This window comes from Lepisosteus platostomus, chromosome 6 (genome assembly GCF_059453375.1).
Source record: "Lepisosteus platostomus isolate fLepPlt1 chromosome 6, fLepPlt1.hap1, whole genome shotgun sequence".
Classification (NCBI taxonomy): Eukaryota; Metazoa; Chordata; class Actinopteri; order Semionotiformes; family Lepisosteidae; genus Lepisosteus; species Lepisosteus platostomus.
This window is the reverse complement of record NC_142616.1, coordinates 8,843,592-8,860,190: the sequence shown is the minus strand read 5'-3', so window position 1 is coordinate 8,860,190 and position 16,599 is coordinate 8,843,592. Positions and strand designations below refer to the sequence as shown.

Genomic DNA, 16,599 nt, shown 5'->3' with positions numbered 1-16,599 from the left:
GTGACAAAAAAAATTGACAGAGACATTCCAATGTTTTTTTAATTTAGGTGTACTTTAAGTATTTGACTAGTCCACTGACTGGTCTAACTGAAGTTTAGAACATTCTGGACGGCTAAATAATTTTATTTTGTTTTGAAATTTCTATACCAGTGTTTTTTTTACATACCATCTTAATTATTGTTTGACGACTTTAGGCTGACACGGTCTAGTTTAAAGTTACAGTGTAATGTGAGTCACCCTGCAGGAGCAAATACAGCAGCTGCTTAAGTTTTATTTTTCAAGCAGTGATACAAGATTTTTATGAAGCAATCTCAAGTTTTGTCACTGCAGATTCTGTTTTTTGAAAATACCCATATAAAACTGGTGTTAATGTAGATTTTGTTCTGTATAAACAGTGCCAAAAATGAAGAAAAAAAACACTTTACTGAATACATTGCCCATATAATTCTACTTTATTTCCACAATGAATGTTGAAAATGAATATTGCTTGCACACTTGTACACAAGTTACATTATTTAATGCAAGTGTTTATGAAACAATGTAGTGGATATATCAAATTGTATTGTGGCTGGCTTTGTAATTACAGTATTTCTACACTCAGTAGACACATGACAAGAAAGTTTAATGTGTATTTTGTTGATTTTTCTGCCACTTTTATTATTAAAAATGCAGGGTTTTTTTAACAAACTACATATAAACACATTTCAATTGCAAAGCTGTTACTGCTGAGGCACACTATTTACATTTTCTCTGTCATAGTATGTTGATATTGCCATAATACTCTGTTACAGTGGTCTGCTTCAATAAGCAATAATACCTAATGAAAATAGCAAATAATTGTTTCAATACATCACACAAAATATAAAACTACAGTCTGTTTTATTCTATATTCTATTTATATATAGAATATTATATATTCTATATATAAATATTAACAATGAACAGTTGGTTGTATTTTGTCTCCAGGATGAAAATCTATTTTTGTGCTCTTTATTTTCAGTCTGTTGGAGTCAAAGTGTCAAATCAACAACAATATGTATTAATCCACTGCAGAGGTGGGCCGTCGGGTCTTGAGGTGTAGCACGTGTAGGGCGAGAGGCAGCGGACACGGGGAAACCCGCAGGGACGGGCACCAGCGCACGCAGACAGACAGTGTGCTGTGGCAGGAAAGGTAACCAGGAAATAAGCACAGTTCGAGATCGTGGTCGAGCAGATGGGGGTCAAATCTGTTGGCTTTGACAACATAGCTACATCACTTCCTAAAGAACAGATTTTGGCAACGTGAAAGCAAAAATCAATTCTACCTGAAACTTTTGGCATAATTTATATACAATTATATACAGGTAAGAGAATTTTCTTAACAATACCACATTTTAAGAAAGTTAGTCTTAGAGGGCTGTTTCAGTGATGGTGGTACTATTTCTCACAGGTATTTATTAGATCTATGTGTTTTCATTGATGTATGTACGCATTTGTGTATTCATCTAACGTATTCATTAGTATGTATGTGTGTCGCCTCATTTTTTTTCAAAGGGGTACAGACTTCTGTTACAGTCTCCCCTAAGATGTGTAAGGACAGGACTGTTGAACCAGGCACAAGAATGCTACTGTCCTAAAATTTGTATCAAAGGCCTGAAAATCTGTTAGACTGGAAACTAGCAGTTGCTCTCTTACAATAAACTTATTTAGTTATATGTAACATTAAAATACAATTCAACGTCGGACAAAACATTATGTTTTCTTTCTTCTTTTTTTCAGCATGGAATAAACCTATTACTTGTTCCTTTGCAGCCTACACATGCTGACGCAGCTACCCACCTTAAAATACAATTGATTTTAATATAAAGTAATACAATAGGGCAATACTCCCTCTTTCCTATTAGTCTGGTAAAGCAAAATTTACTTTATGTAAAACAAGGCCCAGTCACATTCTAAGTTTAATATTATAGCTGATAAATGATGATTCTGAGATGAACAATACACTTTGCACACATGAAATAGTTTTAAATGAAGATATACAGAAAATGTGACACACAAACACATTTTCCCATATGAGATGAGCAGCACACTTTGCACACTAATCTGACAGTACAGGTGATGATATGATCAGAGGATCCTGGTCGTTGTTTCCAGGGGAGAAGAATGGACGGACTGTCTTGTCAATATTCTCTTCAAATGTGTAAATGTGGGAGTGATCTACAGCATTATAGAAGCTGATCTTCATCTCTCTGTAGTCCACATGGACTCCCACTCTCTTGGGAATGGGAACTGAGTTCAGGGGGGTTTCGTGGTCAGTCAGCGCTTCCAGTGTTTTTCCATTCCAAAGACTCAGAACAAAAAAGCCAGATTTAGGGCTCAGCGTTAGTTGTCCCTTCCTGGGAACTGAATCTTTAGCAACTCCCAGCTCCCAGTATTTCTTATTCTTAACATCAACCTCCCAGTAGCACCCCCACACAGTCCCCTCTGGCCTCTTGCCCAGGATATAGGGCTCTTTATCAAACCGCTCTGGGGTGTCAGTGAGATTCTGGCGCTGCTCTGTCCACCTCACTGATCTGCCATCTTCTGACACTCTCAGGTAGGGGTTCATTGTGTTCTGATCCAGGGTCACTGGCACTGGGGGCAGGAGGAGAGAAACAAGGAGAGAATGTAGCACAAAGTGCAAAGACATCCTGGACCAGTTGAATGAAATGAAACCCTAACTCCATCAGCCTCACTGATCTGCCATCTTCTGAAACTCTCAGGTAGGGCTTCACAGTGTCTTTATATAGCATTGTTTTCACTGGAGCCACAAGGAGATAATGTTGAACAATGTGAATGACTTTCAGTCTCCTTTCTTAGACCAGCTAACCATAACACGTAAAGGTGATATGTAAAATGTTTTTTATTTTTGTTATAGAGAAACATGATCAGATTTTCCCCGGTTCAGAAAAAAAAGATCTAAAGTATACTAGTTTGTCACTAGTATACTTTTAATACAGTCTTTGCTGTGCTCTTGAGATCCTTGTGATATTTCGAGCTCTGGTTGAATGATAAGTGTCGCAGTTTAAATCTCTCTCTCTCTCTCAATTCAATTCAAGGTGCTTTATTAGCATGACAGATGGGTACAATCAGTGTTGGGTATTTACTTTGCTTTGAGATGCCACTTTTAAAGGTGATATATAAAATCAAGGCTTTAACTTGCTTTAATTCAGCAAGTCTGAGTTCTTGTGTCTGTCCTATCCGAACCCGGAAGTATTAAAATATGTATCTTTATAGCAGGTGGTGTACAGGTTTTTAGTATAGATTCCCCCTTTCTAAAATGTATTTAAAAAATAAAAACGATTACAATCTAATCTTTCCACGTTTGATCCCAAGATCCCAAGAAAAATAAATCTAAACGGGGAGAAAGCTATGCTGAAAGTTTATTAAAATACTTAGAAGACAAAGATATCAATTTATGTTGCATTTGTCTGATTGTGAATAAAAAAACACATATATTTAAACCCGCGTTTGCGATTTAAATCAAAATGCGATTTAAATCAATATAAATGTTTATATTGTAACGCATAGGTTACTATTCATTGTTATTAAAATGACTTAAATTCGATCATGTTGTGATATTTAGAAATATAAATTTGTTTGGTGCGAGTGAGGTTTTATTTAATCTCTGACTCAGGGAAACGTTTCATTTTTTCAAAGAAATGTTTGTTAAAAAAAATCATGGCTCCAGCAGGATTCGATCACAGACCATGTGACATGGGAGTCAGGAACCTAACCCACAGCGCCACCAGCAAGATCACATGCAGAGTGCTAAAAAAGCACTACAGAAACATTATCAACAGACAATGTACAGCGTGTACTATTCTTGTGCTGCGGTACATGAATATAATTATATCGTTATTAATTTCTTTAGATACACGTTTCCATATTATATTCCCTTTTAATCAAATTCTAAAAGTATGCTTGTTGACTCCGGTATCACGTTAGTTAAAGACTTCGATGCTTAAAATGTTTAGGGAGAAATGGAATACTATTGTGTATGTTTTCTTTAAAGTACCGAGACCAGCCATATACTTTATGTTTAAGTTCCAAAATTAATATCGTTTATGGCCTTCACACGCGTTACAGTATGCTCCTACTCTTTTTATGCTCAGGTACTAAGATTTCCCTTCAGTGGTAAAATTCCATATAAATATTCAATACTTAAACGGGCACAGTTAAGAGATTAAATATACATATACATACTGTATACAGTACAGTTTGCATACGGTAATATGTTTATGTTCCTAAATCAATCTCTTTTATGAGCATGTGAAAGGCATGGTGAATGTCTGCATCTGTACAAGACACTTACAGTACACACAAATATTTTAAAGTAAATAGTACTTTGCCTGAAAAAGTAAAACTAATTCATACATAAAATCAAGTGAGCTCAACACTTCTCCATGCAGTTTACATATTGTATAACATATGGCATTTTAATGACTCCAAGATTTCATATAATCCTTTAAGTGAGCAATTAGTCAGTGTCCATGAGGTCCAACAGACAGTGCAACTGAAACTCATGGAGCTTCCAGGATGGAAAAACAAGGCTCTGGGAGTCACTGGATGTTACTGTACTTGTCACGATACTGAAGAACAACAAAGCCCTGAGGCAGTCAAATATGTGACACCTCCTAAATTGCTTAAAGACCTATTTCTGCTTCTTAGGTTAGTTCATAGCTGGTTTGGCCCAATCATTCTGACTAATAATTCAGAAATTTAAGACAATATCAACAAGTGCTCTTGACACCTTTATAATGCCTTCTCCTGCTCTACATGGCTCAGTTCCCTCTTGTCTTCAGTATCTACATCACCACATGGCCAGATCATCTGTCCCCTTGTTAACATTTGATCTGACGTCACTCAGAGTAATGTACAGACTAAGGCACATAGAATTAGGTGTTATAAATCTCACAGGCTGTTAACTCTTAACAACCTGTAATTATTATACTGTACATTATATAATTATATTTATAATTTTTAAAAACCTTGGTGCAACAAAATGAATTCTAAAGTTAGCATTTTGTTAGTATTTGCTCACTCCAGTAGAATGACTTCAGAGCAACCCTCAGCTGAACCTGAGAAAGGAAGATACTGTACCTACACGTCATATAAAGAGGAGTTAATTTGAGAATTGCCTAGAAATCCTGGATTCTATTCCTAAATACTGTCTTTAACTTTAACATATATATTTGATAATTTTTCAAATGAAATAGAATACAGTAAATAGGGTTTTTATACAAACCGTCCAGTAAAATATTCCAGAAACCAAATTGTTTGTACCTTCTCCATTCCATTTTGTCTTTCAATAAACTCCCATACTTCCCATCTGTCCATGCACAACAAAACAAACAATCTTGGTTTCTAAATGTACCTTTTAACAATTTTAATGATTAATTTGGCTGAGGTTTTTATCCAAAGTGACACACATTTTCATCCCTTTACACAGCAGGGTATGTGACTAGAGTGATTTAGGTGAAGTTCCGTGTTCAAATGTACAACAGTAGTGACTTTCCTAGAATTCATACCTACTGTACACCCCTCCAGTTCTAAATCAAGAATAATAACTATTCCTCCACACTAGTGCATCATTGTCAATTCAAAATTGAAAATAACCTTACAACCTTGAACCAACCTGTATCTGCTGTACTTCAAAAGTTTGAGCAAACTAAAACAAAATTAATAATAATTCTGAGACAGGAATAAAAAGAAATACCTGTCATGGCACGTCTCACTGCAATATCTAGAAGAGAGAAATCCACTATTAGCTCATACACGAAAAAGAGATTATACATTTTCAAAACTTTCTAAGAAATAATGCCATTTAGTTTGACCTTTATTTTACCGAGGGATATACTGTATGCATTTCTCTCTTATAACAAAAAATGATTGCCTTTCAAAAGTGAAGCCAAGATTAATTGTATAAGACTTTTGCAAAAAGTATTTTTGTAGCTGAGACAATAATGTTCCTCAAAATCTTATAATTAGGTTTAATTTGAGAAATAAATTCCTGTATTTTATAACACAAATTGATATTTCCAAAGGAATTTAGCAAGGAAACAGCCGACCTGGAAAATATTTGATGAGCACTGTAAATCATGTCTAAATGCATAATTGAGCTGCAACTTTAAGTATTCAGATGACTAAACACAATTGATTTAAAACATGAATTATAAAGCTCAATAACAAAATCAAGATCTCAAAGATCTATTATAAACAAAGGACAGGTGTATTAATAAGCATAGAGACTAGTAACATTTCAAAACATTTAAAGTGAAGGTTATAATATTTGTTCTTATCAATGAAAAGCAGCAATATCACAATCCAGAACATGTGGCTTTAGGTCTATTGATCTGACATGTGGCTTTAGGTCTATTGATTAGGTCTATTGGGATCTGAGCACCCAGATAGTTGACTGTCTTTTCTATCTGGGTGCTCTGGTAACAGGGATATCAATAAACATCTTTCTATTAAACACCAGGCTTGGTCATGCACAATCCAAATTGCTACAGAAAACTTTAAAATGATGGCTTAAAATGATTGCTGTAGATAAATACTATTGATGATATAACACTGCAAGTTGGACAGGAACTTTCTCCCCATGCGGCTTTTTATTCTGTTCTCTAAGCTCTGCTACACACTTATCTATACATTTAAATTAAAAATTCTAAGTTGACTGAAGGTTGTGTAAACTAAACTTGTACTGTAGAAATAATACACAAAACTGTGTACTTGGCACTGTACCTCTCTCATTCTGCAGTTTCTTCTTCTGTTCTTCAAGCTCTGCTACACGCTTCTCTACAAACACAAACAACTAGAGTGAATGACAGAGTATGATACAGTATATCACCTGGCTCTTTGTGGCAGGATGTAAAATTTAGGTTTTAAGAGCCTGAAAGGAGTTATGATGAGTTATGAAGTTTCCCAGCTGCCTCTTAAAGAACACAAAACAAGTCCCATCACAATTTGGGCAACTACCTTCATTTAAATTCGTGATCTAACTTCATAAACTTTGCTACCCTGTCATTACCACTCAGCTCTTGAAGGAAACAAGGAAACATGAGCTTTTACAGCACAGGTGATTTTTTTTTGTAACTGCGCATGCCTTGGTCCAGTTACTGTGTTGTCAGCAGCCACGCTTGCTCAGTGTCAAAATGGCTCTACTGGGACACCACAAGAGTCTTCTGTTCAGAAATGTAGATTCCATCATGCAGGCCTAAACAAATGACTGGCTGGTGTTTTTGTAGCAACTACAGCTGAATGGGAGGGGTGTCATACAGAGATAGTTGAAAGGAGATGCAGACCCGACACTGACGTGGCTGTCTCTATTCTATCTAATTGCATCTCTGACATAAAAATTTGGATGACTCAAAACTTCCTTCATCTTAACTGTGACAAGACTGAAGTCATGCTTATTGGTACCCCCCATCAACTTCGTAAAGCCAGTCCTGTAACCCTGTCTGTAGATGGCTCTGTACTAGAGCTTCAATCAAAATTGAAAAACCTTGGGGTTATATTCGATTCTGGCTTAACATTCGACCCACATGTACAGCATACTGTCAAAACATCTTTTTTTCACCTTAGAAATATCGCAAGACTACGCCCTATGCTATCATTAACTGTGGCTGAAAAGCTGATCAACATATTTGTATTCTCCCGAATTGACTACTGCAATGCTCTGCTCCCTGGTGTATCTAAATCTACTCTGAACAAGCTGCAGTATGTCCAAAATTCAGCAGCCAGAATCCTGACCAGGTCTAGTACAAGTGTTCACATTACTCCTATCCTGGAGTCCTTGCACTGGCTTCCGGTCAAATTCCGTGTAGACTTTAAAATCCTCATGCTCACCTACAAGGCTTTACATGGCTTGGCACCTCAATACCTGTCTGAACTTTTATCACCCTACTCCCCACCTCGCAACCTCCGCTCTTCAAATTCTGCCCTCCTTACTGTCCCCCAAGCCCGTCTACATTGTATGGGCGACAGGGCCTTCTCCTGCTATGCCCCCAAGCTCTGGAACTCTTTGCCCAAGGATATTAGAGAGTCACCTTCTCTAAACTCCTTCAAATCCAGACTCAAAACCTTCTTCTTCAGTAAAGCCTTTACTTAACTGGTTCCATTCTTCACCCCTCTGCTCTTCTTAATACCATCTTCCACGGTCTCCTCTATTGTTATTGTTGTATTGTTGTAATTATAATTGTGTCCTGTCTTGTGAAATTTTCTTATTTATTGTTGTAGTCTTCTTATTTATTGTTATTGTCATCCTGTAAAGCGCTTTGAGAAGCCACCTTTAAAGGCGCTATATAAAATAAAGTTTATTATTATTATTATTATTATTATCTTTAGACTTTCAAAACAGATATTGTGAAAGGATTTTATTCATGTACTCCTGAAGAAAAGCAAAAAATAATAAAGATCAACAATCATACTTGAGTTAGAGCACACTAGTGGAAACTAAGATAAATAAAGGAGAAATGTGTCAGACTTGAATTGTGCCTGATATACTGTATATATATTCTTATCAATCAGAAGCTGTTGTTCATGTTAAATACTGCACTTCCTGCCACTTTCAAACTCCCTTTGCTTTCTCCTTCAGAGGTGAAGCAGACTCCAGCAATACATTATGCTGTGAAATATATAGCATATATATAAATTTAAGAAAATGGCTACAGGCTGAAAAGACCAGGAATATAGTGCTTGTCAGGACTAACTGAGCACTTATCCCTGTGTTCAGGTATACAAGATGGATTGACGTACAAAACTCTTACAATTAAACAATTCAAATACTCTTTTACAGCATATATGTAAAGTTAATTAGACTGATTAACAAAACATAATGTTTCATATATGATCTCATGACTGTAAAATTAGTTAAGGATAATACACTTTAGACGGACAAATGATTGATCAGTACTTACTGTTCTCATCACGCAGCTCTTTATTCTGTTGTTCAAGATCAGTTATTCTCCTCTCTACACATACAGACAACAGGAGTTAACAACAGAGCATGATATACTCCTCAGTGAGGACATGAGTACTAAGGGTAGCTGTGTTTAACAATAAGAAACTCTCCAGTAATGTAACAGAATGTGTAATCCATCCATTTTCTTACTGCTTCCTCCAATTTAGGGTCAAGGGGGCGATGGAGCTTATCTCAGCAAGCAAGAGGGGCAAGGCAGGGCACACAAAGACACAAACCCACACCAAGGTCAGGTTTCCCAGAAACCAATTAACCCACCAGTATGATTTTGGACTACGGGAGTAAAGCAGAGCCCCTGGAGAAAACGCATGCGAACACAGGGAGAACATAAAGAAACTCCATGCAGACAGCAACCCCGGGCCCCAGCTCTCAGAGGCAGCAATGCTAACCTCTGCACCACTGTGGTAACCCCGAAAGTGTTATATCTATTCTTATTACTGTACAACCACACTGTTAATGATGCTACATGTCAAACACAGAAAATACACCAGTACACCAGTACTGTACTGTCATCGTACAGATGTTTAACCTGTTTCTCAAGCTCTGAGATTCTCCTCTCTACAAATACAGAAAACAGGAGTTAACAACAGAGCACAATACACTCCTGAGAGAGATCATGAGTACTAAGGGCATGTAATGCTCCTTCTCTGTCCTGTCTTTCATTTCCAGTTCTTTGCTGTCCTTCCGGTGTTTCTCTCTCGCTCTGGGGCTATACTGTATATTTCTGGGTCTTTCATTTGCCTTCGCTCAGCATTGACATTCCAATGTCCTGAGACCCGCCTAGCACCAGGTCGCCCTAAATCCGCTACCTGAGGGCATAGGTTTCTATACGGCATTTCCTGAACAGCTGAGCCCGGGCTAACCCCCGTCTCACGCATGGGGTCTTTTACGCTCTCTTGCCTCTCCACGGTTCATCCTATCCGACATCCGTGACATAATGCTGAGCCATTTTTTGACCCCGCGAACGGCGTCTTTTGTTTTTTCCACAGCTTTTTTCTTTTTCTCTGGGCTTTTTTTTCCAGTTCTTCTATTCGAATCGCGGGATGCTACTCCTGACTTCCATGTCTGTGAGCAGGTCATTCTGCGTCATGCCGTGCCGACATACACTCCTGAATACCTGGCTTTCCTCGGGTTGTCTCTCCCGGCATCCGTGACTGAATGTTGAGCTGGCTCTCCCGTCACTCTAGTCTTCCGTGTCTGTGAGCGGGTCCTGTACCTGGCTTTTCTTTAGGTAGATCACTCCGATATCAGTGATAGGATGCTGAGCTTTTTTCCTCTCTCTTTCTAATTGCTGGATATCACTCCGGTCATCCGTGTCTGTGAGCGAGTCCTGTGCCTGGCTTTCCTTGGGTTGTCCACTCCGATATCAGCGTTAATTTGGTGAGCCTTTTGCCATACCTCCATTCTTATCGCTGGATATCTCTCCAGATATCCGTGTCTGTGAGCGGACTACGGTCTGGCTTTCCTTGTGTTGTCCACTCCAATAACAGTGTTGGAATGTGAATGTGCCTACTGCCCAGTCTGCGGTATTTTTCCCTGGGTATTTTGTTTTTTATTCTTGTTTTTGCCTGGTGTTTTGATTTTTCACTTCCTGGTCTCCCCTCCTATTTGGTCTCCCCTGCTCCCTGTGTCTAGGAACTTTTGGTTCCTATCTGTTTTTTGTAGTTTGTCTCCCTGATCTCCCAGGTTTATGTTTGTTGTGGTTTGTGCTTGAGTACTTGTCTTTTTTGTTTTAAGTCTCCAGAGCTCTACTCGACCCCCCCTTCCTCTACCCAATAAAGGTTTATACCCTGGAGGAGGGGGTAGCTCTCAGCAGTGGACTCCCGGAGGTTTCTTTTCAGTTAAATTAGGTTTTTGCTCCCCCCAGTGCTGTGCAGCTCATTTATTTATATGGGCGTCAGGAGCCACCCATTAGGGGGGGGGGGGGGGGTACTGTCATGCCCTCTGCAGCCAGAGGGCGCTCCTTGTCTGTCCTGTCTTTCATTTCCGGTTCTTTGCTGTCCTTCCGGTGGTTCTCTCTCGCTCTGGGGCTATACTGTATATTTCTGGGTCTTTCATTTGCCTTCGCTCAGCATTGACGTTCGGATGTCCTGAGACCAGCCTAGCACCAGGTCGCCCCATGTCCGCTACCTGAGGGCATAGGTTTCTAGATGGCATTTCCTGAACAGCTGAGCCCGGGCTTACCCCCGTCACGCCACTACGCATAGGGCCTTTTACACTCTCCTGCCTCTCCACGGTTCGTCCATTCCGACATCCGTGACAGGGCAGCTGTGTTTAATACTAAAAAACACTTCATTAATAAAACTGAAGGTGTAAAATCTGTTCTAATTCCTAAGTAAATGATACTACAATTGAAACACACACAAAAGTATAACAGTACTTACTGTCATCATCATGCAGCTCTTTATTCTGTTGTTCAAGATCTATTATTCTCTTCTCTACAAATACAGAGAACAAGAGATAAGAACAGAGCACAATACAGTCATCAGTGAGTACTGAGGGTAGTTGTGTCTAACATTAATGAAATAAAAGTGTAACATCTGATTCTATGTTTGTAAAACCCTATTGCTAATGATACTTGGAACACACTGGCAACAGAACAGTACTTCATCATCACACAGCTCTTTATTCTGTTTCTCAAGCTCTACTATTTTCCTCTATACAATTACAGACAAGAGGAGTTCCCAACACTGGCTATATTATCTCAAAATATTGACATGCTATAGGTGAAGGGAACTGTAATTTAAATCTTTTTCATCAGAGAGCATAAAGAAATTAAGGTTTTGTGTTTACACTGCTTGAAGATTTTGCCACAATCCAAGTCCAAGTGAGCCATTTATATTTCAGAAGTAAAAGAGTCTCCTGGGTAAAGATACTCAGGACAGGAGCACTGAGGAAGACAAACAGTAGACTCTTGTTTAAAAATACAAAGAGTCTAACATCTACAGACTGGAAATGCTACTGGGGATACTGAAGTGTGATCATACGTGTACTTGCTGTCATCCCTCTGACTTTGAGAAATGTCATATAGAAACTAATTGAAGAAATTCTTTAGTCATTCATAGCAGTGTTTGTGAGAGAATTTAAGTAATTTAGTCTGACTACTAAAAAAAACAAGGGACTTTTTCAATTGGAGGAGTGATATACAGTATGAATCAGGAGGCAAATGTAGAAACAAGATCAACAAGTGAGGGAGAATTGTGTGAGATTAATCTTTACAGAAAAAAATAAATCCTCTAAAAACATATAATTATCAAAGGAAACACTCATATTAATGTATAATTCCAAGTGTATCTTCCTTTTGAAGATACATGCCTCAGCCTTGAGATAATATATATATAAAGTAAATTATAATATATAATATATAATAGAAAATAATATAATGAAATTATCTACTGTGACCCAAATGACCCAGAATAAACACAAACGCCTGCCAACTACACTAAATACTGTACAAACGCAGAAGACTGCCCACTACACTAACAGTGCACAAACACAAGAAAACAGACTGCACGATGTGGGTGGTGACTTCTTTAAAGTCAGAAAACCCAACAAACAACAAGCAGCATCTGAAACTGGCTGCAGTTACACAAAAAACGCAACACAAAAAATGACCAATATGTCTTCACTATCTTATGCTTTTTTCTGCATGTATACAAAATCTCATGAACAAAGTATCATAGAGAGACCAGAGAAGACCACATGCAATACTGATGATTTTTAACGGATCATGTTTTGTCAACCAAAACACCACAGTACAAACTTGTCTTCCAGTACAAGATCAGGTTGTGGCTGTTAACAAATTAGTATACAAACATACCTGTAATTTAAAGGATTTTAATCTTGACACATACAGTATAATTACCCATCATTTACAAAAATAGAAAAACATACCCAGTTGACGTTTAGAAGGTTTCTGTCCCATCAAAATAGAAACAAAGAATGTCAGTAAATCATTTATAACAATTTCTTATAAGATTAATTTTACATAACTGAGAATGTGGCTTGTACTTCCTGACTTGGCAGTAAAAATCCCAGAGCTAAATGACGTGCAACTTCATTTCTTCCCATTGTGTTTGTATTAGACCTTTCTGGAAATACTGGAAACAGCAGTGTAAAACATATTTGATTATTAAGAATAATACTGCAACTCAGAGACAATATAGAATTTGTCTTTGTAACCCCAACTGCTCCCAGGGTGCTGTATAAATAGCTGGACTGACCCTGCGCTCTGACCCCCAGCTTCTCTCCCTGTCTGTGTCTCATGGAGAGCAAGCTGGGGTCTGTGAAAAGACAAGTTCCTAATACAAGAAATTGTATATGGTCAATAAAGTGATCTCTCTTAATTAGACAAGTGAAATTCTTCAGGTTGTGTTCATACTATGAATAACATGTTCTTACTAAGAGTTTCATCAATTGAAACAATTGTCAACAGCAAGAATAATTTCTGGTGGATCAGGTGATTATAAACTAATACATTATACTACTACATTAATGTATTATAAATAATTAACATTGCCAGAACAAATCAAGAACTTAAAACACTACAGTACATACTCCTTCTGTACAAATAACAAAACATAAGCACATATTCGTTTCAAGCCTGCTTTGTTGATATGCTTGAAGTTTAGTTAATTCCAATATCTAAACATTAAAGGAGTAAACTCACCATTCTCCAGAAGAGTCTTATCTCCAGGAAATGAATATAAGGCAAATACTGAAATAAAAGCACAACCTTTTTAAAAGCATGTGTACTGCAAAAGGTACTATTAAACTATATTCCATAATGATATTATATTGATAATAATATCATATTAAGACATTGATAATGTATTTATTCTCAAATTATTTTGAAAACTGTGGTGTGAATTTATAATTAAATTAAAAACGTAGGGAAGTGCCACTAATATTTCAGGATCCTAATCTAAGTGCTACAAAAACACTTTTTTTTTTCTTATTTTTATTTTGTAACATTATGAGCTTGTAGTTTCTATTTCAATAAGAAGGTGATGTAAAAGTTTTACAAAGCCGGAACCGCTTGCACTCACGCATTAAAACTGCTGGTACAGTATTTGCGAGTTACAGACTCTCGTTTCCATAATGTTAACGCACGTGTTGTAAGTGTTCTGTGAAAGTCAATGAGCTTTGATCCCACAGCTCCGTGAACAATGAAGTAGGAGGGCTGGGTTTGCTTTTCTTGTTTTTATACAGTAAGCGACGAGAGGTACTGCAAACTGGACACTGTTCCAAAAATTCCTTTCCTGCTACCCTCTATTCTAACACAACTCCTCTGCCTCTGTCTATGTAATGGCATTTTAGTATCCAGAGTCTTGTAAAGGGCTCCACGACAGTACAGTATCTCTACTGACTGGTCTCAAACTTCTGCTCAGCTAGTTACTGATTAAGCTACAGTAAATGAAACTCTTTACAGTTAAACCTCTTCGAGCTCATCCTGATCGAAAATGAAAGTCTTTCTGTAGTCTCCATTTTGATAAAGAAAAGAACTTTAGAATTTCGTGTTTATTTTGTAAGGCTAGTAATTGCATGATCTCTACAAATCAGAGATATTTAAATAGTCTGTTTTTTTTTCTTTTGTATGTGGTTCCCAGATCTAGAATGTTGCCCTCGACCCTGAATGCCTCTCGTCACCCCTGGTTCCTTATTTTCCAAACACCCCCCCCAAAAAAAAGCTCGCCTTTCAAGCATGGGTAACATATCTCTCAAAAGCTTAACAAAAAGTGTTATTATTTCCAAAATCGAAACAATCGAAAACTTCATTTGCTGATATACCTCACATATTTTTGTCACTAAGAATTTACTGTACAGTAAATCTGGACCGCACAACCAGTTACGCTCTTGAATCAGCTCCAGATCTTTTTATTTGCAAAACCGTCAATATTAACCGACATTGTATGTCATTAGAGAACAAGTGTTGAAAGAAGAGCAGCGATATAGTAATCTTAAGTAAAATGTTACCTGTTTTTTATTCCAGGGGATCTGAAACAACGATTAATTAAATCAGTCCGGGAGATACAACTGTGCTCCAGATAGCCGGAATGACTTAAGTCGAATCCAGCCCAGTGTGTCAGCAGCAACAGAAACCTTCATATACAGTATGTGGCTCAGTTACAGAGGAAAACAAAAGTAAAACGGCAGGAATGAAAACACTTAATTCACGTCTCCCATTCTCAAAGTCTCCATCTTCATTTCCAACATTCCCGTTGCCCTGTTCAACTAATAATAATAATAATAATAATAATAATAATAATAATAATAATAATGTGTTAGGTCATTTTTATTTTACATCGATATGAAAAAATGACGTATTGGGAATTTTTGAGTGACAAAAAAAATTGACAGAGACATTCCAATGTTTTTTTAATTTAGGTGTACTTTAAGTATTTGACTAGTCCACTGACTGGTCTAACTGAAGTTTAGAACGTTCTGCACGGCAAAATAATTTTATTTTGTTTTGAAATTTCTATACCAGTGTTTTTTTTACATACCATCTTAATTATTGTTTGACGACTTTAGGCTGACACGGTCTAGTTTAAAGTTACAGTGTAATGTGAGTCACCCTGCAGGAGCAAATACAGCAGCTTCTTAAGTTTTATTTTTCAAGCAGTGATACAAGATTTTTATGAAGCAATCTCAAGTTTTGTCACTGTAGATTCTGTTTTTTGAAAATACCCATATAAAACTGGTGTTAATGTAGATTTTGTTCTGTATAAACAGTGCCAAAAATGAAGAAAAAAAACACTTTACTGAATACATTGCCCATATAATTCTACTTTATTTCCACAATGAATGTTGAAAATGAATATTGCTTGCACACTTGTACACAAGTTACATTATTTAATGCAAGTGTTTATGAAACAATGTAGTGGATATATCAAATTGTATTGTGGCTGGCTTTGTAATTACAGTATTTCTACACTCAGTAGACACATGACAAGAAAGTTTAATGTGTATTTTGTTGATTTTTCTGCCACTTTTATTATTAAAAATGCAGGGTTTTTTTTAACAAACTACATATAAACACATTTCAATTGCAAAGCTGTTACTGCTGAGGCACACTATTTACATTTTCTCTGTCATAGTATGTTGATATTGCCATAATACTCTGTTACAGTGGTCTGCTTCAATAAGCAATAATACCTAATGAAAATAGCAAATAATTGTTTCAATACATCACACAAAATATAAAACTACAGTCTGTTTTATTCTATATTCTATTTATATATAGAATATTATATATTCTATATATAAATATTAAAAATGAACAGTTGGTTGTATTTTGTCTCCAGGATGAAAATCTATTTTTGTGCTCTTTATTTTCAGTCTGTTGGAGTCAAAGTGTCAAATCAACAACAATATGTATTAATCCACTGCAGAGGTGGGCCGTCGGGTCTTGAGGTGTAGCACGTGTAGGGCGAGAGGCAGCGGACACTGGGAAACCCGCAGGGACGGGCACCAGCGCACGCAGACAGACAGTGTGCTGTGGCAGGAAAGGTAACCAGGAAATAAGCACAGTTCGAGATCGTGGTCGAGCAGATGGGGGTCAAATCTGTTGGCTTTGACAACATAGCTACATCACT

The 16,599-nt window shown here is 37.2% G+C and overlaps 1 protein-coding gene across 3 annotated transcripts in view; it reads right to left on the bottom strand.

Moving 5' to 3' along the window:
- Positions 1-433: 433 nt before the first annotated feature.
- Positions 434-16,599, bottom strand: part of LOC148660034 (E3 ubiquitin-protein ligase TRIM21-like) — a 50,523-nt gene continuing 34,357 nt past the window's right edge. Inside the window, exons 1-9 of one of the 3 annotated variants that reach the window (XM_088637632.1) lie at positions 14,978-15,159; positions 13,674-13,718; positions 12,896-12,926; positions 11,386-11,439; positions 9,509-9,559; positions 8,940-8,993; positions 6,766-6,819; positions 5,738-5,764; positions 434-2,613 (exon numbers count right to left, since the gene is read on the bottom strand). In XM_088637632.1, the coding sequence (XP_088493758.1) occupies positions 2,078-2,613; positions 5,738-5,764; positions 6,766-6,819; positions 8,940-8,993; positions 9,509-9,559; positions 11,386-11,439; positions 12,896-12,926 (807 nt within the window). In that variant the 5' untranslated portion in view covers positions 13,674-13,718; positions 14,978-15,159 and the 3' untranslated portion in view covers positions 434-2,077. Of the gene's footprint in view, positions 2,614-5,737; positions 5,765-6,765; positions 6,820-8,939; positions 8,994-9,508; positions 9,560-11,385; positions 11,440-12,895; positions 12,927-13,673; positions 13,719-14,977; positions 15,160-16,599 lie in introns of those variants that run through there. The other 2 variants (XM_088637633.1, XM_088637626.1) reach the window with 2 other exon arrangements.